The sequence below is a fragment of the Falco punctatus genome (genome assembly GCF_963210335.1).
Source record: "Falco punctatus genome assembly, chromosome: 1".
Taxonomy (NCBI): Eukaryota; Metazoa; Chordata; class Aves; order Falconiformes; family Falconidae; genus Falco; species Falco punctatus.
In genome coordinates, this window is record NC_137580.1 from 36,004,829 (window position 1) to 36,028,106 (window position 23,278).

The 23,278-nt window shown below is 39.4% G+C and overlaps 1 protein-coding gene across 2 annotated transcripts in view; it reads right to left on the reverse strand.

Annotated features, from left to right (window-relative positions):
• GALNTL6 (polypeptide N-acetylgalactosaminyltransferase like 6) overlaps nt 1–23,278 on the reverse strand; it is a gene marked incomplete at its 5' end in the record, with an annotated part of 489,592 nt that overhangs the window by 63,553 nt on the left and 402,761 nt on the right. For both annotated transcript variants that reach the window (XM_080372609.1, XM_080372608.1), the window contains 2 exons: nt 17,193–17,376; nt 22,907–23,092. In XM_080372609.1, the coding sequence (XP_080228735.1) occupies nt 17,193–17,376; nt 22,907–23,092 (370 nt within the window). The remainder of the gene's footprint in view (nt 1–17,192; nt 17,377–22,906; nt 23,093–23,278) is intronic.

The following is a 23,278-nucleotide window of genomic DNA, read 5'->3' on the forward strand; positions in this document are numbered from 1 at the left end:
ACTGTCCCACAGCAGGAGCAGCCTCTCCCCAGCCTGGTGGCAGGGAGCTGGTCATGTTCTCCCTGCACCTCACGGCACCACATCCTCTGTCAAAGGAGAAAACTTTCTATATTTCTATGTTTCTCAAAGGAGAAAAGTTCTTTGACAGGGTCAGTTCCTGGCAAGCCTGTATTAATAATGTAATTATTTTTAGATAACTTCAAGTGGATTATTTAGTATTTTTTTCTACTTTTTAATCCATGCTCAAAGACAGCCTTATTCACTTCTTTCTGATTAGGTACACAGAATAAGTCTTCTATCGCATCTACCATTATAATTTTCTTTTCCCTTCTTCCCTCACCCAGAGCCACTCAATAAATTGCCTCTTGCCTGTCCCAAAATTTCATGGCAAGTATACATAACCTTGTATACCACAGAAACCCTCCCCCTTCTCACTCTCTAGATGAGACTTAAAAATGAGTGGGGAAACCCCTGCATCTGCTATACCTGACAGAGCATTCCTGGGAACATTATGAATTTTAGGTTGCTTCTGAGGCCCAGAACAGTACACCCACCCTTTCCAGTCATGCTGCATCCAGCAGTATCATGTGCACCTGCAATGATTCCCCAAATCTGCAGGCTTCTTGGGTGCTTGAAATCAGAACAGCAGAATCAGTTCAGTTTTGGAAGAACCAGGGGAAGCCACAGCCAGTACAACCTCCGCCTCAAGCAACTTTTCACTGGCTCACCTCTTCTGCTTGTTACTGTTATGTCTGTTGACCCCACCTTCAGGGCAGGAAAGTGTGTCTGCAAGGTGCGCTGAGACTGATGACATCCAGTATTTCCCTTGGAGAACACCAGCTGGAGTGTCCCTGGAGCCAGCTCTGATATCACTTCTGCAGGTAACTAATAAGGACAGATGGCTAATTTGGCTTTAAGTCTGTCCTCCAGGACGTTCTACTCAGTAATCAAGCTTACTTCTGACAAAGATAAAACATAACAATTCTAGCAATACATTCAGTTTTATACCAGCATTTCTGATTCTTCTCATCTATTTTCTATAACTTGGACATTTGCATTTGGAAATCTCAAATTCAAAATATTTTCCTTGATGAAAATCAGCTTCTTTATAGGCTTATAAAATACTTGTGCACACTTTTCTCCAAGTAACTTTGTAATTCAAAATTATTCCATTAATAATATTTTGAAATTGATCTTCATGGATCAGAAGTTCCCTGCTCTGAGCTGTATTTGTTGTGACCAGTCAGCTGAGTCACCTGGTATGTTATTACCGTCTCTCCTTGCTTCAGTGTAAATATACAGCTGCCCATTTGCTTTCCAATAAGGCTTGTACACAGAAAGCTGAAACATAATTTCCATGCACTTTTGAGATAACAAAGCCATGTATGCATCAACTGAAGACAAACTGAAAGGGGTTGTAGACAACGTTAAATGTTGGTGAAATTTATTTTTGTCCTATTTCCTTAAATTTATACATGACAGTTAAAAGTCCAAAATTTTTTTAGGAAATGCTTGATTTTTATTTTTATTTTTTTTAATTTTTGCTAAAGAGCTTATTAACTTGCTAATTTAAGTTACTTAAATTATAAAGAAGGTTAACAGCTGGAGGAAATGTGGGAAGAAGGCCCGAGATGTGGTAGGAAAATGTTGCCTCAACAGTCCTCTGTGGACACTTCCATTTGACTTCAGCACCGTTGTGTACCGAGTTTAGTATGACACAGTTTATAAACAATTGAATGGTTGACAAATTCTTGACAAATTCAAAATGCAGATAGCTGCACAAAGCATATGCACTACCACCGACATCCAGCAATAAGAAGTCCTGTATTCCAGTGGGAAAGTATTATGTTTTTCCTCAAGACCCTAGATGTAATAGTGGTTCAAAATATCAAAACGACCCAAATCCAGAATGTCTTAACTCTTCTGTCAAGACAGGGAGGAGGTATCTGCCATAATTACACTGAATTTTGCTCTGTTCCTAGCTTTGCCACATGCACCTCTGGTAAGTCACTTGTTCTGTGCTTTATATATTGAAGTCAATATTAGTATCTTTCTACTTCAGTGGGATGCTTTGATAACACAAAAGCTTGTGATACAAACAAAAGCCTATAAGAAGGATCTTTAAAAGCTCCCAGCAAATGGTCAAAGAAACAAGAAGTAATTCCTTTCATCAAGTGTTCACGGAATTAAAAAAATAGTTTTCTCATTTAATTTCTTAAAACTTTGTTCCAAGCCCAATAAGTGTGTCCAACGTCTTTCAGAGATTTCCAAGGGTTCATTTTAGCCAACGGCCATCTGACACAAATATCTGTCTTCCAAAGGAAAAAACAAAGTGGGTTCACTTGGCAATGAGCAAGGGACCAGCAGCAAAGCCTATTTCTCTCATATACATCAGTCACAGCAACGACAGAGGTTATGTTCTGCATACCTGATAGCACATTTTGCCATAGATCAGAGATGCATGATGATTGCCAAGAAGAACAATGCTTTTTAAGCTAAACCAGCCTATTCATATTGAAAGGAAACCAACTGGGAACACTCTGACTTACCATGAGACAAACATTAAAGCACCTAGATACCTAATCAAAAGCTTACCAAGCTCCCAATGCTGAAATGTCATTCCTTTTTTTAGCAAAACACAGCTCCAGCAATAAAAGCCATAGATCAAACACTAGCTAAATGTTCTCATTAATATCTTTGTGAGAACTAAATTAATTTCAGCTTCCAAAAAAGGTGAGACATGGAAAAAGAACCACCAAAGCATTCAACGCAAGGAGAAAGGGACTGTCTTTCCATTTCTTTTAACAGTGAGATAGACGGACAGATCACTTTTCAGCATTACTTTAGGTCTGTTTTTACATATCCTGAGAGGTTTTACCTTTTGCCCTGTTTTATACAACAGGAGTTTTGATATTAACTTGACTGAACTCAGGATATCTTTTCCACAGTTTCCCAGCCCTGCCTTGCAGGTGCCTGTGAACTACAGTTGGTATTTAATTTGCTATTCGAATACTCACAAAACAGTGAATATATAAATGGGACATACCTTTTTTCCTGTTTTTAACCATTGTTTAACTAATTATGCTCCAGAGACACTCTCTGACTTAGCAGCAGCAATGCTGAATAATTCCGAAGGAAGAAATATCAAACATGCAGAAAGGCAAGCTGTCATGAAAATTTCCAGGGCTCTGTTTTAGCTAAAAAATCTGACAGCACATCAGTTACTAGCCCTGCCTTTGGCACTGTGATGAGCTACTGCTGCTCCAGCTACTGTTATCATCTACAGATTTTTTGAGTCCCAACACGAGAATCTCCAAAACAGCACATTCTTCAGACTGAAACACCTAACTTTGAAAAATGGGTTAAGGACACCAAAGTTTACTTTTTCCATTACTATCATATCTCTGGAAGGATGTGTGTACTGTTAACATTACTCTTAACAGGGACAGAAACCAGACAGAGATAAAAAAAAGGCTCAGAAAGGCAAGACTCTCCAAAGTAAATATTATCAGACTCCAACCTTATGGCTAACACCAAGTTTATTTAAACAGACAGTAAATATACAAGACACCAGAAGTTTCAAGGTGTATTCTGAATATCAAAATGCTAGACTCCCTTGTCACACTACCAGCTGGCAAAATTTACTTACCAAAACCTTGCTCACCGGTAATACATCCTCATCTATGGTTTTCAGAAATTTCAGATTACTTAACTGCTATAATTATTCCCTTAAAAATGTATTGCTTTTTCCATGCTATTACACTTGAAAATCACAATAAGAAAATTAAATCACAAAAAGAAAATTAATATGTTTACTTGAGCTTTTTAATAAACCAGCATCTGTGTTAAGGTAAAGTGATTCTACTGAAGGGCTCAGAGTCAAAATAGCTTTTAACTGAGATTTGCATGGATTGCCTCCCCCTCTCAAACAAATAGTACTTTAAAGGCAAAAATATTAAATATTAGTTTTAGGACCACATAACTAAGTGTAGAGGCATGAAGCTGGGTTAATTAGCATCGATAATATGTGGGCCAGCTGTGGGCTGGCTTCAGGGGCGGTGGGTTGGCCAATATAGATAAGGTGCAGCTGTGGCTGGTTAAGCAGTTGAGAGCCAATGAAGAGAGAGCAGCCGAGGAAGAAGCAAGGGGAGAGAGAACACGCGCCCTGGATGAGGCGAGACCAGGAGAAGGCAGCAGAGGGACTGGCACGAACAGTGTGTTGGTATGAGATGGTGAAAGACCTTGTTGCAGCTTGATAGTTTGGGAGAGTGCTGGGACAACTAAGAATGCTCCTCCCAACATATTTGACCTATCCAAAACACTTTTCACTTCTGCCTTCAGCTTTATGAGAACTATTCCCAGTGCCATGCTATTACTATCAGTGATGTTGTTGCAAATAAGGAAGTAAACAAGAAAGCTATGTTAATTTCAGGCTTCACTAGAAACAGAAGTGAAAAACCACCAACACTTATTGAATGAAAATAGACTCAAGTATTGCAAAACCAACATCAAAGTTCTTGGGGGATCTTTCAAATACATCTCATCTTGCTGCTCTCCTGTACGTCTTGTGCTCGTTACCTCATCAGACCCAAGACTGGATCATTTGAACTTTTGCAAGAATAGCTGTTCCAAGTATCTGAGACACACAAGGTCAGATAGTTCAGGAATGGATGAAACAAATATCAGATAAGCTTTGGAAAGGGCAAACAGCTTTAAGATCTATTAGCAGAGCTCTTTCCAGCAGATATAGATCAATAGCCCTGCTGCAGTATGATGCTACATACAAATCTGGCCTGCTATTTTCGAAAAAGGAGAAATGAAGCTAAACTTAGAGCTGTACCAGAACAACCAGAGGAATTATGGATCCAGTATTTTATGAAAAGAGGCTGAAGGCAGCCACCGAAGTGAAGACTGAAACAGGATGTGATTTCTCTTTAGCAACAGACCAGGAGTTATCTGACAGATCAAATATTTTTAAAAAGCCTGCATGCTTAGGTGTGTTCAATTCATTTCCAGAAAGACCAGCGTTTTCAGAGAGAGAGATCTGAGGCATCACCTCTGCTGCTATCATGTTGCAGGAGACCCTCTAGTCCTGCTGGTGTCACAGCTTTATGGGTTGAACTCCACATCTTTCTGCTTCAGTTCTGCTCTCAGGGTATTTTGGATTCTCTGTTATTTCCAGAATGCCAAAATATGCAGAAAGTTACAAATTAATTTAATAACATTTCATAATAAACTTCCCCCATGTAAGTCAAATGAAACCATTAAAAAACCAGCTATCTTGAGAACTACAGCTACTGTCTCACCAGGTTATTAATACTTCTGCTGGTGCCTATTGTTTACAGATACACAGCGAAGTGCCTTTGAGGCTTCTTTCAGTTATTTTCCACATTTCTGGAAAATTTCTTTTCCAGCTGGGTAATAGCTGTTTTTCCATTCAGAGCACGCTCCTATTTTGTGTTATTTCTGTGACTATTTGAAGAAATTGCTCAGAGCAAAAAAAACAAACCAAAGCCAAAAAAGCATTAGAAGAAACCTACTTCATTTAACATCTGAATTCTAGCACTGTTTAACAAGAACTTCTGCAGAAAAAGATATTTGATTCTATGACTTTGTTGTAGATGCACCTGATGGGGTGTTTGATCTAAACTGAGTGTCCGTGAAACTAACAGTGTGTGTGTGTGTGAGTTACTATTACTCAGCCCAAGCATCAGGTTTTGAGTTTCACCATGCACTGTCCCATGTTTATTCTTTATATGACTACTAAGGAGATTGTGTACTTAATATTTCTCACAGTAGTTATGATTTTACCAATTTACCTTTAGTAGGAAGCTTTCTGAAGCCAGAAACTTGCTAATTCAGCAGACATTAAGCAGAAATGCCAGTCAAAAGATTTTAAGGTGCGGGTTGAGAGGACATAACATCAGCTCTTGCAGGTGAGTGCCCATCATAACGAACAAGAAAGCAGAATCTCTGGAGAAAGTTAAAAAGAACACCCTATGCTGTACTTTTCTGTCTATTTATTCGATGTTCTCCCCTTCTCCCTGGGGAAATAAGGAAGAGGTTGTAGTGTCTAAAAGACAACAGAAGCATGAAAGATTCCATCTTAGGCTGAGAGGAGATGACACCCTGACTTGTGAGGAAAAGGGGTAGGGGGCAGCTGACATTGCTGACATTCTGAAATATTCTCTAACCACAGAGGGCCAAGGGCTACAGCAAAATAAGTTCCGGGATTGTATTTGCCCTTTTCACAGCTGTTTTCACATTGGAGAGTTGATGTTGTCTAAGATCAGCAGCTTTTACAAACAGGATTCCTCTTTCTCTACTGTTACCAATGGATGAAATGAATTCTGAAAGAAAGTCTCATTATCAGTCCACTTTGACTACAAACTTGTTACTAAATTTCAGCCTCTCCTCCTTGCTAACATCTAAATTCCTATTGGGATTTTTCTTTTTTTCCTTTTTTTCCTCTACTGGATGCCAACAGTGATAATCACCCTATGGGTCAGCTGTCAGAGTTACTTGCTACAACAGATTTTTTGTTTCTTTTTTTTCAAAAAATCATTTCTCTAGTGACATCATTCTTATTATGCTATTAAGCTTTATTGAGTTACATAAGAATAACTTTCTACAGGTATGCTGTGTACTTGGCTCTTGGATGTGCTCGTGCATCCCCACTGAAACGATCTGTAGGTGGGTTTAAATACATTTATTTTTAATTTAAAAAGCCTGTCTTTTTTTTTTTCTTTATTAAGACCTAGGCTAATATGCGTAGGTCAATGAGTTTGAAGTCAGTGGCTTCCTTATATATGTGGCCAAACAACTCTGAACAAAACTTCCCCTGAAAATTGTAAATTATTTTAATACAAGGAAAGCTTTTGCAGCCGAAACACTACTTGGATTTCATTTAAACGAACACTGAGTGGGACTTTGCCCCTATTGCCAGTAGGTGGAGATGTAAGTCCAGTAATTACTGCAGAAACAGCTATTCGACAGTCTTTGATACAATTGAAGGTTTGCATAATACAATTTAACCGAGGTTAGATTTCTTAATAAGCATTAGATGAGACAGATGAAATCTGTCCGCAGTTAATGCCCATCTATCAGCCCTCCTTGCCACAGACATCCTTACAGCCTACGGTCAGCTGTGCCCACGGAGCTTAGGAAACTTTCACATTCTACTGTTAATAATAGTAAAAAGGTGAAAAGTTAAATAGGTGATCAAAAGATCTTCTAATACCTGACCACGTGCTGTCAAGTATTTTAAAAAAGCTTGATCAGTATTCTGTTATACCACATTAAAAAAAATAAAAAGCAGCATAAAAAAGTATAGTCTCAATCATCCCAATACCCACATTTTGACAAGTTTTGAGTCCTTTCATACCTACAGAAATTATGAGAATGTTATTACCCTCCAGCAGACATATGAATGGTCTTAAAGTATTACCACTTCCATTAAGACAGTCACAATACTCTGTTTTGGTATTAAGAATTTATGAATCTATTAAATTATCATTATAGCAACTCATACTGGAAATTGGTTGCTATAGCAGTAATACATTCTGATTTACGAAAAATGCAATCATGTCTCTTAACATCACTCTGCTATGGAATAATAATATCCATATTTAGCAGAAATGGAAAGGCAAACAATTACAGGAATATAAGATGAGGTGTAAAAATTAAGGCAATATAGTTGGACATTTACAATAATTTCTGTTATGCTGTCTGATTTAAGGTCAAACGAGAATACCCCTGAAATAGCAGTGCCCATACGATTTAGCTATAACAAATAATTATATATATTGTAACGGCAACTAACAAAGGACTATTCTTCCCTGAATGCCCTTTGAACGAGCCAGGAACAAAGATTGTGCTTTGAAGAGTTTTGCTGTTTAAACCCCCACTCTGTGAAAAAGAATCACCACAAAATGGGCTAGGCATTAAAACCTACTGCAAAACAGCAAGCTGGGCACTCCAAACATTTCTTGTGGGCTGAGAACTTAGGAAGTTTGCTCTCCTTCTGTGCCTTCTGGGAGTCTCTTCAAAACCGCCACCCTGAGGTCCCCAGACAGTGGTCTGAAAATACTGCTCCAAACTATACTTTCTTCCCTGCTGTTTACCTTTTCCTCGGGTACTCTGAGAGGTCCTTTGCACGTTCGCAATGCTTTGCAAGGGAAAATTGCTGTTAAGAGTTCTCCCACTGTGCTCCTGGCTTATCACCGCCTCTTCCACTCCTAATTCACTCCATGTGGACAGGTCGTTTGTACTCATGGGAAAACAGAGTGGTTATTTGCCCTAGCACAAAAACGCCAGGGAAGTTCTGCAGAATCAGCTAAACTTTCTGCTGGAGGGCCAGGAGAGCGGAGGTAGTGGGGTTTCCTCTCTCCTTGCAGGCACCTCAATCTCTGCATGGGGCCAATGGACTTGTGCAATGTAATGCCCACAGCACCTCTCCAGCACCGAAAAGAACACTGACACATAACCAGCTTAACAACAGAAAACATCAGAAGGGTTGCTTTTCAAAAAAAATCACTTGAAGAGATAGTTACATGCTGTATTCCCACAAAGGAAATAGCTATTTTTAGAAATGAGCAAAGCTGATACAGAAGTCTTGCTCCCTAATGAAGGACACTGTCTTGGCAGTTTATGGAATAATAGATGCCAACAGTTCTGAACCTCATTTGTTCCTGGTCTCTCAAAAGATACACATAGCATTTAATAAATAAACTAACACAGCAAAATTTGGAGTGTTTATCATAATTTTCACCGCACAGGCTGCTGGAAGCATTTGCCTTTGCCTCTTGACAAAATTTGTCTTCCAGCTAGAGTAATGATATGTGGTTACTTGCACGAAAAGGTAACAGATGCTAGTTTGTCTGGGGACAATTCAGAATGTGATCTTGCATGTCTTATTTCTAAGGTCCTCATCATGTCAATGCCTACACTGAACTCTCCTAATATTTAAACAAAATTTGTATTAACTCTCTTTTTCTCACTGAAGCCTCAGACAAAAAAATCTGATTCACAGATAAGTGCCAGGGTTAACAATTACAGAAATATGGAAAAGACCTAGTGACTGTCAGAGAGATGCAAAACCTGCTGATAGCCATTACTAAAAAGCAATCACCTATAACTCAACATCAAAATGGAAATTGTCTTGAGAGGGTATCTGAAAACATTGTCCTGCACCTGATTCACTCCAGTGTTGCATTAAAAAAACACATGGTGAAATTCAGCAACGCCACTTCAGGGCCACGGAAGTGGTACATGCTGTGTTTTTGGCTGAGAAAACAGAGGAACTACTGGATGTGCTGCTGGAAAGCCAGAGACTTCACATATCTTGATGTGTAGCATGGACCACACAGACATTCTTACCGTCAGGATTTAGAACAGATTTTACTGTTTGCGTGAACCTCAAATAGAGCTCCAATAATACTGCGATAAGGCTGTAAAAATTGGAGGGTTAATCAGAAATCAAAAATCTTAGTAAACTGGGGAAGCGAAGTAAACAAAGGCAAAAAAGATAAAACGTTCAGCTACAAAGTATCATACCGGTCTAGGGATAATGAAGACAGATCACCTTTTTGGACATGGCACTTCAAATAGATATGAAGACAAATGCCTTGCCTTCAGATATGTAAAATCTGAATTACAAAAGAAAGATGATGAATACTTGGCTAGATACCAGCTCTGCAGAAAATGATGTGGAGGCTACACCACAGCACAAGCCTGGCAAGAATCAACAATGTCAAGGAAATATAAACAGGAATAGAGCCTCTGGGACGGGCAAATTCACCCGCCTACTCTACCAGGCAATGATAAGGCTTTGGCTGGTGCGGTATCCCCTCTCAGTGTGGAAAAAGTCCAGAGAAGAGAAAAGGTAATAAGCACAGATCTAGAAAATAGGAGTTATTAAGAAACACCGAAAAAAAGAAGACAATTTACCTGAAAATGAAAAATGGACTGACCTGACATGAGTCCTCAAGTACTTAAAAGGTCTTCTCCCAGAATATAGTGTACATGACAAAACATAAAGGTGTTAAAGCTGTGGCAGCAAAGTTTCTGGTTAGATATGATAAGAATAAGCACTGAAACACTGGCAATACATAAATTTCTTCTCAGCCCCTTCTTTTCATGCTTCCAGCACACACTGCATTAGCAGCTTAATTTCTTCAGAGTGGAAGCCAGAAAAATCTCTTCACCTCAGGGCTAAGGTGGTACTAAGCCAAGACAGCTGGACAGCCCAAATCATTCTATGTACACAAGAAATCATAACGTATATATTGGCAGAAGATGCTTCTATGCCATGCTTAGTTGATCACTGCCTCTGAAAAACGAACCATGGGCATTGGAGGGGAAAGGAAGAAAAGCGTTGTGACGCTGTGCAGTATCTGGCAGACCCAGTACAGCAAGGGGGAAAAGACACACCCCACCCCCCCAACCCCAACTGCTCATACTGGGCAGACGCTTAAGAATATTAGTAAACTTGAGCCAACGAGCATGTGTGGAACTTGGATCAATGTACAGATTTGAAAGTGGTTTGGAACAGGGGGGTCTGACAAAATCAGTCTTTGTTCTCTCTTCTGTTGGAAGCAACTGTAGCACTAGATAAAGGCTTTACATAGCAATAGATCATTCTTTAAAAAAAAGCCCACAAAACCAAACAAACAGAAACGGAAATGGATACAGAGGTCACTCCCAACTTTATGCTGGTAAACACTATAAAATTTAAGAGAAGGGTGTTGGTTTTCTGTTTCTTAGTACCGATATGTGTCACCAAATTCTCCATGAAGTTGCCAGAGAAATTGGCTTGAGAATATACAATTAAAAATAGAAATAACAATTTTTTTTTCATGGAAGATTGTTCAGACATGATTTTATAATTTTGAAAGCCAAGTCATCTGATCAATAACATCTTGATAGTGTTAAATAGCTCACCTGTACACACTGAGCAGCATACCTCTGTCGTCTTCTTGGCCACCATCCCAGTCATTTTTATGTAAAGAAATATTAAATTCATGCCCAGAAACTACTTAATTTTCTAATTACTGGTAGTTTTGGTGACCCACTCTATGAATCTGCCCCAGAATATGGGCATATAGACTGTCAAGCTCTAAAGTTAACACTTGTGTGAAGTAGCAAGCTAACAGCTCTAGAAACGTTACATTCAAGATGTTTGTTTACATTTTTATGCTAACCATGAAGCTTCAAGTGTGAAAGAAAATCAGAAATACAAGTTTCCACAGAAGCAAAAAACCATAAGCTACTTTGGCACTGCAGCATCAAGGCATTATGAACAAAATTAGTTCCCTTTTGTATTAGGAGGCATGAGACACCAGCAATATTCAAGCGAGAAGTTGTGTATTAAACCTGAATCTACCCAATTCAACTAGTATGTAGAATTTGACTAATTCCTTGAGTGACTCTTGTGAAGTTCCAAAAATTATACCACCAGCAGCTTTTTATCATTGATTTTTTTTTTTTTTAAATTCTGACAGGTTTCACTCTCTGTAGAGTTCTCTCTTCTGAACTGGTCTTCAGAAAAAATGCAGTTTGTACAGAACCTTTACACTGAAATCCCACCAAAGGCAGGAGAAAATGATCAAATATGCATATCTTCACTCATAAATGGTGTGTTAGTGTCAGCACTTTTGATTGAAAAATATTCTGAGATTTTCATGGGGCCATGGGTAGACGGCAGTTTGTAAAAGCTATTGTTATCTCCACTAACCGTCTCCTACATTACCATAGCTTGTCAAAAAAATAAATCAAGACCTTAAATTACACAAACTCGCACTGGCTGGAGACTGCTTCTCTGTAGAACAATGCCTTTGCATCAAAGATTCCTGTAGCACAGTTCAAAACAGCAGATTAAAAAAATAGATGATTGTTTCTGGTTCTGAGAGGTTTTATGAATATGTTTATAGGCAGAAATCAGCCATAAAAGACACAGACTATAAAGCACTGGGAGCTATAGAACAGAAATCATTGTCCAAAGCACTTTCTAAACTTCAGAAAACGATCATAAAATTGTAAAAGTACTTGTCAGATTTGAAATGCAGTCTTAGCAAAGACTCTTCGCATCAACGTGTTGTAAAAAGTATATATAAATACTGAAAGGAGCTGCAGAATAAAAGAGTATTTCTGAGAGTATGTCAAATTCAAATAAAAAGCACGCTGACAACAGCTTGCATAATAAGAATAATACGATTCTAGATATGCAATTCAACAGAAAGTGCCAAGTAATCTTCCAATCTAATACACAACTGGCTACATTAAGGTCATACATGGTTGAGAGTCTGTGATGCAACAGAAGAGAAAGATGTACTGATCACCTAATTTCATCCCTTGAGCTTGTCCAAAGTTTTACCAAAAAGTATATCCAGAAACCGTAAGTGGCCCCTATTACTGTGAGACCTTTGCCGGACTCATATGCAAAGCAGCTTTGTGATGGTGGAGTGATTCTGTTCCTATTTTATAAATAGGAAACTGAGTACAGGAACTAAAATGACTCATCAGAGGTTATGAAGTTGCTTCTACTTCCTTGGCTAGCCCAATATTTGCCAAATTATTGTTCTGGTCCTTCGCTAGAATTACACGATTCTTCAGCTTTGTTTCTCTTCAGGGAGGTCTGGAGATGACAGCTCTACATCAGAAGGCAAACAAGGAATTCTTGGAGACTACGAAGCAGTCATATACCAGAGAACTACTAACTTTCCCAGATAGGTGCTAGAAGTCTCGCAATCCAGTAAGTCACACAACACTTCTCTTGTCGGTTAGGATGTCCATCTTGAGTTGCAATCCAATAGCAATGCTGTTAGGTCTCACTGGCACCTTTCCCTCCCATAAAACTGCTCCGAGGAGCTGCGCAGCCCTTTCCTACCCTAATTGATCTGCACTGTATTAATCCTCTCGATTAGTTTGTGGTTTTCCAAATAGATTTTTTGAGTTGAATTGTTGATGTTTTCTTCTGTTGCTGCTGGCATGAATGGACACTGATGCCTATCTCCAGATCAGGCATGTGATAACATGAATTGATGTAATCTAACTGCTGCCAGGAAATAAAGATCAGCCATCTCCAGCAAGCTTCAGCATATCAAACCTCTGCTTTAAACTTCCACAGAGCTTTTAACCCAGACAGGCTATTACATCATATAAACTGACATGCTGTATATCACAGTCCATTATAGTAACAAGGTTACCCTATTAGTTTAAGTGGCAATTGCTTGGGTTAAGCAAACTACTCCAGAGACTACAGTGCTTGCACCACAGAAACAAACAGCCATACGAGAGCACGCTTCTATGTCCCAAAGCCATGTCTCATAAGGGCATGCTCTCAAACCTCTGCCATGACAGAGAAACAAACCAGCGAGAGACAGCAAGCCAAGATGATCCTTGCCACAAAGGAGGTAAACATCTCTGGTCCTCCCTGCTTACAGAGCTGAAGATAATTTCCCCAAGCCATCTTAAATTCTGCTGAATGATTGTTGACTGTGGGATCAAGACTGTGAGCAGCATCATGACACGATGATGATTTCACGATTGTCTGACAATTTCCCACAATGTATCAGAAGACCAATTTGCTCTGTGTCGTTTACACAACCCTGAAATGCATCAGAGGAAAATAGCATGAGCCTCCTTCAGAATACATTGGGGTAGTTGTACATGAATCGCAAGAGAAAAATCAGTACAGCCAACTGCGATGAGCTGCAAGTGTGACAGAACAGTTGAATGCAACATGAAACATCTGTTGTGGCACATAAAAAATGGAAATCAACAAGTAATTCGCAGATTTAGCCTCTGGATGGGAAGGCAACGCATTAGGGGTGAAGTCCAATTCTATGCCTGTAAAGACTCAATGTATCCTGAAAAACAGCAACACAGATCTTTCAGAAAAATAGCTAATCTTAAAGGCTATGCAAGATCCATTTCAGGAATAGTTGTTAAACTTTCCTAAACACTACAATGAGCATAGAACAATAATTCACGTAAGAGGTTTGATTGAAAATACGTTTTGGTTCAGTGAAACCTATGGGAAACTTGGTGTGGCCAGTGACAAACTACATGTGAACCGATTGATGAACTTTGTAGCTGAATGCAGCCTGATTGAGAGGCAGTTATAAATTTGTCATGTGACCCCCAGGTTGGTACTAGTACATCATCTGTACCTGAATTTGACACTGCATGGGCTGGAAGCTTTTGAGGATGTTATACAGTCCTAAACGCCAAGCCAGACCTTGGTGTAAAGCCACTTGTCATGAACAAATGCAGATGGCCTGAGAATGGCTGTGGGTGTATATAAGGAAAAGCTGAGATGTGGAATGAATCTGCAAGTTCTGTCACAGCATAAGGTGGAGATGCTGCCCGAGTGACACTGCAGGTGTATGAACAGCAAACCATGCCCATGCTCACACCACAGATGGGTGAGATTGTCTAGATTCTTCACAAGATGGATTTTGAACTGAAAAACTGTCTGGATAGATGATGCCCAACAGGAGAGTTCCTGCCAACCACTGACCATAGTGCAGTACAGTTAAAAATAATAAATTAAAAAAGTGGGGAAAAATTAATTCCAGAAACACTAGCCTAGCTGGCACTGGAGCACAGTAAGCTCCATGCTACTGCCACACCACGTGTCTACCTGAGAACACTTCGGTTTATTGTGTCAACAGCAAATGCTCTGCTGATGCCTGCTGCAGCTGCAGTATTTTGAGCATATGCAGACGGAAAGCAAATGTATTATTTGGGTAATACAATGACTGCTCTTAGGTCTTCTGTAGTTTGATCCAGTTTTATGCAGATTATTTCTTAGGCTGATGTGACCTTTCCTGCTTAACATACATAATGAGTTGGCATTTTAAGTGAGGCAAAAAACTCATCAGCACAATTTTTGGATCACGTACCCATTATTTGCTGGTGTTTTACTAAAAATGCTGGCAATTTTCCAGTTCATAAAGATCAGCTCAGATCTGTTGCTGATGGCAAAAAATAAAGCTATTAGGATACCAATAGTAAAATATTTAACCTAAATAAAAAATAAAATCCCTACTGCTTACAAAACAGTAACATAATAATTATGGTGCTGGCTGAAGCCATTTCTAGTTTTAATGTATATGCACCTAAAGGAAAGGAAAACAGTTCTGTGTCTTTAATTCCATAGAAGCTGTCTTTGTCAATTAAGTTACTAATATCTAAAATGGTTAGTAACATTTAAAGTACTTCTTATAAGCAAGGTATTAAACACTCAAGCTGTCCACAGAGAAGGCCCTAGGAGAAAAGCAGTACTGACTTTGAATTAGAAAGTAATTCCTCCCCTAAGCAAAATTCATACTGATTATTTGAAACACCCTATATCCTCACTGTTCTAGTCAATCACTTCTAATCAAAGATACTGTACGAGCTGAGCCAGCCTTCAACCCTGCTGCCACGTGTGGGAATGGACACGGTGGTTCCATGTGCAATGCTGCTTTTCTGCCTGCATCACTCTTGATGTGAATCCTGTGATGGGGAAAAAATAGGAAGACTCTTACTGATTTCTGTAAGAACTGGAAAGCCCTTCCACCTTTCTGGGGAGATGACTACTCAGATTACAAGTGATTTTTAGGTTGCATTGTCCTAGGTGTTCTTTGTGAAGCTATTTATCTATGTGTCTCACGACTGCAGGCAGGGCAAGTTGTGTATCAGCTGCCGCCGCGCTGATCATAACATCAGTTCATGCAAAACCATAAAATCTGTTCTGTACTGTGCAAAGCCTCATGTTCTAGAAAGTTTCCTATGAGTGCCTCCTCTTCAGGGAGCTCTTGTCTTTGAGAGATGCATACTACCAACAGCAAATGTGTGAAATGGCTGATAAGAAACCCTGTAGCTACGCTGGCAATATAAAAGTTTTACTTATACACAAACTTTGAATGTTGAACCAAATTATACTGTTTGCTAGGTGACTTTCAGTAAGTGACAAGAAATTACAGCTGCTCAGAGGACCAGGAAGAGCAATGGAGGCTCTAGCAACTCTGGAGCTTTATGTGATTCCACCAACTCTGTATGCGTTGTGGAGTCGTCACAATGGCAGCTGATGTGAAGTACTTCATCAGCACTTAACACCAATGCAAGATGAAGACTGATGGGCCAATATTGAGATAAGAAAAAAGGAACAAGCAGAATAATGAAAAAAAGCCCACCGCATGTCACAATTACCTACTTCTCCCTACACAGAGCTGGTCATGCCCTGGATAGAAGTGTAAATTTCTGCACAAATCAGATCCATTACTTCAAAATAGTGCAGAGTCTCGGTCAGAGACACAGGTTTTTCTGTTGCTATTGTTTCCAGGTTTTGTGCTGGGGAGAGGAAAATGCTGAGTTTTTAAATTGTCAAAACCTGCAACGTGGCATTTCAGCCAGGGCTACTGACAGCATCGGGGCCAGTCCTGCTGCTGAGATGGTGCTGTGTGAGACACTTGGAGACTCTGCCCCACTGAACCATGTCTGTTTGTCTGTCCTCTCTCTGCTGATGCAAATTCATTCTAGCTGATCCTTTCATGAGAAAAATTAAAAGAAAAGAAAAAAGGATCTACCTTTCTGAAAAGTAGAAGATCATTCCTCTGAAAAAGCTGATCTATACAGTACTGGGGTCAGAGGCTGGCTTATCAAAAACCATTTACAGATCAGCTTGACACTGTTCACGGTTGACAGCCTGGTGTTTAAGTTACAGCAATACATATACACTAGCAATACACTAGTCATAAACAAAGCATCTGCTGGCAGAATGTGGACTCAGCTATTGATGTATGCATTGCATCAACCTCCAGCAAATAAAACATTAAGCTAAAGCCTGTTCAGGAAGCACTCTGTGGATTAAACAGAATAACTAGAGTCACATTCACTCCTTGTCCAACGCCAATACTTTCTGTTAACTACAGGTATGTGGCTGTTTCTTTTATGTACAACCAGGGCCAGAAAAGATGGGGAAGGTTTGTGTTTCCAGGCAGCTTGTGAATTCTGCAACTTATGGCCCTGATCTTTTCCCTAGTTTTGAGGTTTTATAAACCTGCATAAAAGCTGTTTGCTTCTACTGCTTTTCATTAGTACAAAGTGGCCTACATGGAAATTTCTGGGCTTGGATTCTTCTGCTACAGTTACCTTCTTTGTTTGTTCTGCTTCATGTTCCCACTCTCCCCTTTATTGCTACTTACTCAAAGGGGTCGCTGGGATCAGCTCTCTGGAGCTCTGGAGGAATCGGTATTCTTTTGTAGTACATTTCCCAGTCAAAAGCTCCTCGCATGGCATCCCCCGCCTGTGCCTCGTAGCCAAAGTGATTGTGGTCAATGACATCGATCATAGGACACACGATGGTTTTGTGGTTTAGTGCAATCTGGTCTGAAAAATGAAAGTAGAAAATAGGAAACGGCATGTCTAGTCAAGCCATCTATCATATTACTGCAAAGTGAATCCCACAGGTTTTCTGATGTTTGAAGATTGCTTGCTTTGTTCCCTGTGGCCCCCAAATAATTTCATTTTTCAAATCTGTATCAGACCTTTATCTAAAGAGGACTTAATGCAGTTGGGCAATGATTAGAAGCATTTACGGTTCTTTAAAGGGAGGTATATTCCTGTGAGATCCACAGGAGTCCAGTCATCTATATCTCCCTCACTTTGCTACTCTGAGCTGTCCCCAATCTGTCAGCTACAGAACAAGCCAGCAAGCAAAATGTAAAAATACTCCTTCAGCTGTGGGGAGTGTGTATGGCAAGCTCCTGTGAGAGAGATTTGTGTTCCTAAATGTGAATCTCAGCCCTTGCAACCATTCAGCTGCTCTTCCTGTGGCTCTAGTGTGCATCAGCTTTGAGATCAAATGCTACAAATTAAAGGCAAACTCCAACATGAACAAAACAGGGCTTGTGTCCTTTTTTTGTACCAATCTTTGAGATACAAAGAAGGCCCCACAGTACTATTCTTTCTCACCTGTTTTCTAAAGAAAGGAGTTTGTTTTTGCTTTTTTTAAAAAAAATCAGAACTGTGAGGCTAAATCAAATTCCCATCTCTACTATAAAACCAGGGTGGGCCTGAGTCTGCCTTGGTGAATCCTATTGCTTAATACCATAGAGCTCCTCAGAAAAGAAAGACAAGTAAAGAAGATATCTCTACTGCAAGAACTAGGCAGAAGAATAATGGTTTGAAATGAGGAAGTGAAGGGAAAATTTGTAGCTGTGTTGGTGTGAAAGAATAGTAGAAAAAAATATGAACCCTTGAAAAAACAAAATCTCAAAATTCCAAGTATAATAAAGCTTTTTCTCCAAATAGTAGCCTAGATTCTTTACAAAATGTAATACATATAGGGCTTACGTATGTTTTGTTTTTAAGGACTAAATTTCACTAGTGCTTGATAATAAGCTAAAAAAATGAGAGGGCTGAGTGTGGAATGAACACTTAGGAAAGTATATAATACTGGTGTAATGACTAATAACACAGATTCTCCTTCCTTGCTTCTGAAGGATTGAAATTAAGAAAAAAGATTATTTTAGCAAAACAACTGTAGTCTTCATATTTATCCTCAGCTGTTGTTTAGAGATTGTCCAAATGGGGGAACAATGCTGACCGCTAGTGAGAAATTAATGAGCAGGTTTTTACATCCTTATCCTTTAATAGCGAAATAAATTTAAAGCACAGGCTCTCACAAGATTCTAGGAAACTCATCCCAGACATAACAGCTGCATTACTATTGCTACTGTCAAATGTAATTACATTCACTGGTATACCGTGTAGTGTTATCTGTAATCATTATGTAAAGTCATTTTTTCATAATCTCTTTCCTGTGATGGTCCTGCTAATAGTTATAGGGCTTATAATAATCTGTCTCTGATCTCCCCTCCCCCTTCCTTCCCCCTTCCAAATTGATTGGGGGACAGAAACTAAATGGGATTGATTTGGCTGGAGCAGGTCAAAAGTAGACTCATACAGTAACATACTTCTCTTGATCTTTAAAAGCTGTTGCCTTTAAATAGTCTGAAGGATTAGAACTCTAAGTCACACGCACAGCCAGAGAGAAAATTATTTGAGCAATGCTCAGACTCAATCCCAGTCTTCATTACTACAATGCTGCAAGAATTTTGCAAGTAAGATGATGCTTAACCTGCCTGTTCTTCTGTGTTTCTGCAGAAGTTACTTCTCAGCCCCCCAAAATATTTTAGATGTGATGAGGAACCACAGGAAGATCTTGACTGTTGAAGAAATCAGGGTGTTTGTAGTTGTGCACACCAAAAAGCAGAGCAATCAAACTTGCAGCCTCAATGATACTTTCGGTATGCCTAAAATAATAAATTTTGTATACATGCTTCCTAGGCTTAAATGTAGCCCCAATACAAATCTAACAAACAGAAAAAGAGAAGTGTAGGGCTAACCTACATCTCACAAGAGTGTTAGTACTGTAGCTTTATAGGTGAGGACATACTGCTGCCTCTACCAGCCACTGCTTTTTATCTCACCTGCTCCTAATGCAAGACACTGAAAGCCACAGCTGAAATGCTTTACAGTTTCTTTTCCATTGCCTTTACTCATCATCTTCTCACAGATTCTTACTGGTCCGAACATTTCTATGCATTATTTCAATGCGTATATAATGCAGTTAAAAGGAAAAACAACAGATAAGCATCATCATACCTGTAAAAATCTTGCAGATTTGATGGAAAGCCTGGGAACAAGAGGGAACATTGCTTAAAGCTTTCTCCCTAGCAATTTTACGCAATATATACATACATATTTGAATTTAGCACTTTTAGTGTCAAGCAGAGTGTGCATATATGACCATAAACAGAAGTTTTCAATATTGGCTGACTCATTATCTCAAAAATGTAGGTTTTACCTTTATGAGAAAGATGGACCCCTTTAATTTCAAGTGCTTGTCTCAAATTGGCCTGCAAAGTAACAATGCTGCAGAGTGAATATTCTTGTTTTCCTACTTAAATATGTGATTACAGATGGTGACAACATTTGAGTGGCTCAGCAAATTATCTCTTGTCTGAGTAGTCATAAGTACTTGTACTCTCAGTCTCCCCCACTGGCAAGTAAAGTATCACGTAAATGTTGTGGAGGTGGACAGCTATAGCTACTAGGTGTCTTGATAACTGGCTAAGTGTGATCTAATCATGATATAGTTTTAAGCCTTGGTGAGGGGGAAAAAACCTTGTTTTGACAAACCTAGTTCTGGCAGCCTATGGCACTACTGATCTATTATCCAGCTCCTCTCATTGCTCCTGCAGCAACATTGGCAGAAGGAAAGATGTACCTGCATCTTTCAGCTGCTTTGCAGCTCAGTTTCTTACCTACAATAACTGTGACTTCACACTACACTACACTCTCAACTACAGCAGCTGGAGCCCAAGTAACATCTTTCCTTCTGCTGACTCTGTACTTCTGGGGAGTGATAACAAACAGCTGTGTTTGCCAACATTTTTTACATGACTACAGCTGCCTGCTTGGTGAACATCAGGCAAAACTCTCTGAGATCTCAGTGGCTTGTTACAGTTTAGAAACCCATTTAAGCTAAAGAAATAACCTAAATAAAGCTTAAAGAAAATAGAGGAAAGCCATTTTGCACCTGTTTTTAAGAAAACAGAACAAAGGACTGTGACTGAAAACAACTGTGGCTCAGTTCTAGAGAGCTATTTAGGTACCTTAACAAGTACTGAAATAACTCAGTCCTCCTTTGGTCTAAAACGTGACAGCCCATTCTGAAAATGTAAGTTAGATACCTACGTAACTTTGAGAATCATCTTCATGTGATTGCTCTTGGTTTCCTCACCACCTTCCTGTCCTCTAACTTTCAAGGTCTCATTTTGAGCAAAACCTGGTTTGGAACAGTGGAAACTCTGCCCCTCTCAGTGAAGACTGGCAGTCTTCACCCCAGAGCAGGACTGAACTGTGCTCTTGTTGAGGACTTTTCACTACACATGGCAGATATAATCAGAGCTAAAACAGGGCAGCTTCAATAACTGCCTAGCACATCCTCTGCTGTGGTTTCCTTGAATGACATTCAGTCACATGCAGTGCTGAGTGAATCATGAGATGGATCTTTAGATAAACACTTGCAAAAATACATTACTATTATTAGTAGCCAGATGTCATCTGGTTTCAGTATAGTAAATATTTGCCACCTAATGGTTATAAGAAAGTTCTCTCATCCCTTTAGGAAAACAGGGCACAGGGCATCCTTGAATATACTAGCTGTGTGTTCATTCTCTATTTGTCCTTCTTCATGTAATGATCTACTTTTTCTTTTAAAGTAAAGGCTGTTAGTTATGAGCTCCAGTATTTCTAGACCCTCTGGCTGGTTAGCTGTGGATATTTCTACTATATGTACTATATGTACACTTGAGAACTAATGAGAGAACTGGAACTTTGTCCCTGATGAAGCTACTCCCATCTTTCCAGTTTTCTGGCTTGAGGCTGAGGGTTCTGATCATCAGTTCAATACCCAACTGCAACCTAACTGCAATTATGAATCCTTTGTGACAATTGTATTTATTTTTCATTTTTTTATAGGGTGTAACTCAGCTAGATGTATCTTCATTTCAGACGAGAAAGCAAGAAAAGGAACTGTTTTTGCAACTTGCAATTCTCCCATGTCTAAGCAAAATAGAAGGGTTATGCCTCATCTGCAGTAGCTTAGCGAAAGATTTCAGAGGACAAGAGTGAGAATCTTGAGATTGTTTTCATTAGTGGGGCAAAATCAGAAAGCAGAGCAAAGATGCCTGTATATGTAGAGTACTCCAGAGTGTTTAACAGCTACTTGTTGGGGCTGCTTGTGGAAGGCATGTTGAAACTTCTATTTCCCTCTGCTCCTTTATGCCATTTGGTCTTTACATAAATACACAGAGGTTATTTTTAAAAACACTGATGTTACGATTAAGCGCAAAGTGGTAACAAGGGCAAAGACTGTATGCATAATTTGACATGGAAGCCAGAAAGGATATAAATTTGGAATTTTGAACATTATCTTGTTACTGATCTGAAGAAAAACTAGTTACTAGTTTGTTGTTTGGGTTTCTTTGTTTTTTTTTTTGGGGGGGGGCGGGTTTCAGGTGATAGTTCATTAGCAGAACAGCATCTCTTCTTGGCTGCAAATGCTTTACCAGCTTACTGTGTGGCCAAACTGTCCTAGCAACAAAATTCAAGAAACAATAGCCATTAATTGGTGAAACCCTATCCCATTGTATACTTATGATGTACTCTTAATTAATACAAATTTCTTCAATAGTAAAGTCAGAAATTTTGTTTTTGCTAGCAAAAAAGCACTCACTTTGCAAAGCACGTATACTTCGCATGTAGTCAGGTGTGTAGAAAAAGGGATATTGTTTCCTGAAGTGAAATCCTAGACTACAACAATTGATTCTTTCCATTCCTTTGACTAATGGAGCTTTGCCAGCTGCAGCTGGAATCCAGCAAAGCAGTCAATAGCAAATCATTCTTTCTAAGCTTCCTATTGTGAATACAGTTGGATTTAACTCTGAGGTCTTGGATACATTTACAGCAAAAGCTGTTTTAATAGAATATGGAGGACTAGGAAGGAGTAAAATACCTGCATAACAAAAGTTTTCAGGTGTATAGCAAGGGCATAGCATAATACTAGATTTAGTAGTGTATTTAGTAGTAGTAATAATAAAATAATTTGTAACTCTAACAGGCCAAAGTGATGCTTCAAATTTCTACCAGTTCTTTAGTCACAAGAACTGTAAAATGGAGCTGCTCGCATTTCTCTTGAGTTCTCTCTCATACTGACTCTTCAGAACCTGCAGCAGAGTTCCAAACGCTTCTATACAGTGTATGTCCTGCTTATTGTGGGACATGACTGATTGCTTAAGCTATACTGTATGCTCTAATTTTAATGGCTGACAAACGCTCAGACACTTACTAAGCAAGGGAGGCAGCCAATTCACGTTGACTTCGCAATGGGAATCCAGAAATGTCAAGACTTCTCCTCTAGCCAGCGAGGCTCCTAGCAGTCTGGTCCGAATGAGCCCTTCTCGTTTCTTGGTACGTACAATCCTCACTTTGGCAAAACGGACCATGTACTCCTCCAGCTTCTCTTTTAAATGTTCTAGAAAGAAGGGCAAAAAAAGCGTCAGTGGTACCAGGCCTGGAGGAGCCCGTAGAAGGACAGGTTGGCATGCAACCTGCAAGCAGCTTATCTACTTCCATCTCTTGTTGCTTTGAGTCCTCCAAAATCTGCCACAAATTCTCCCTAAGACGATTTGGAAAGTTCAGACGTTCTCTGTTTTATCAC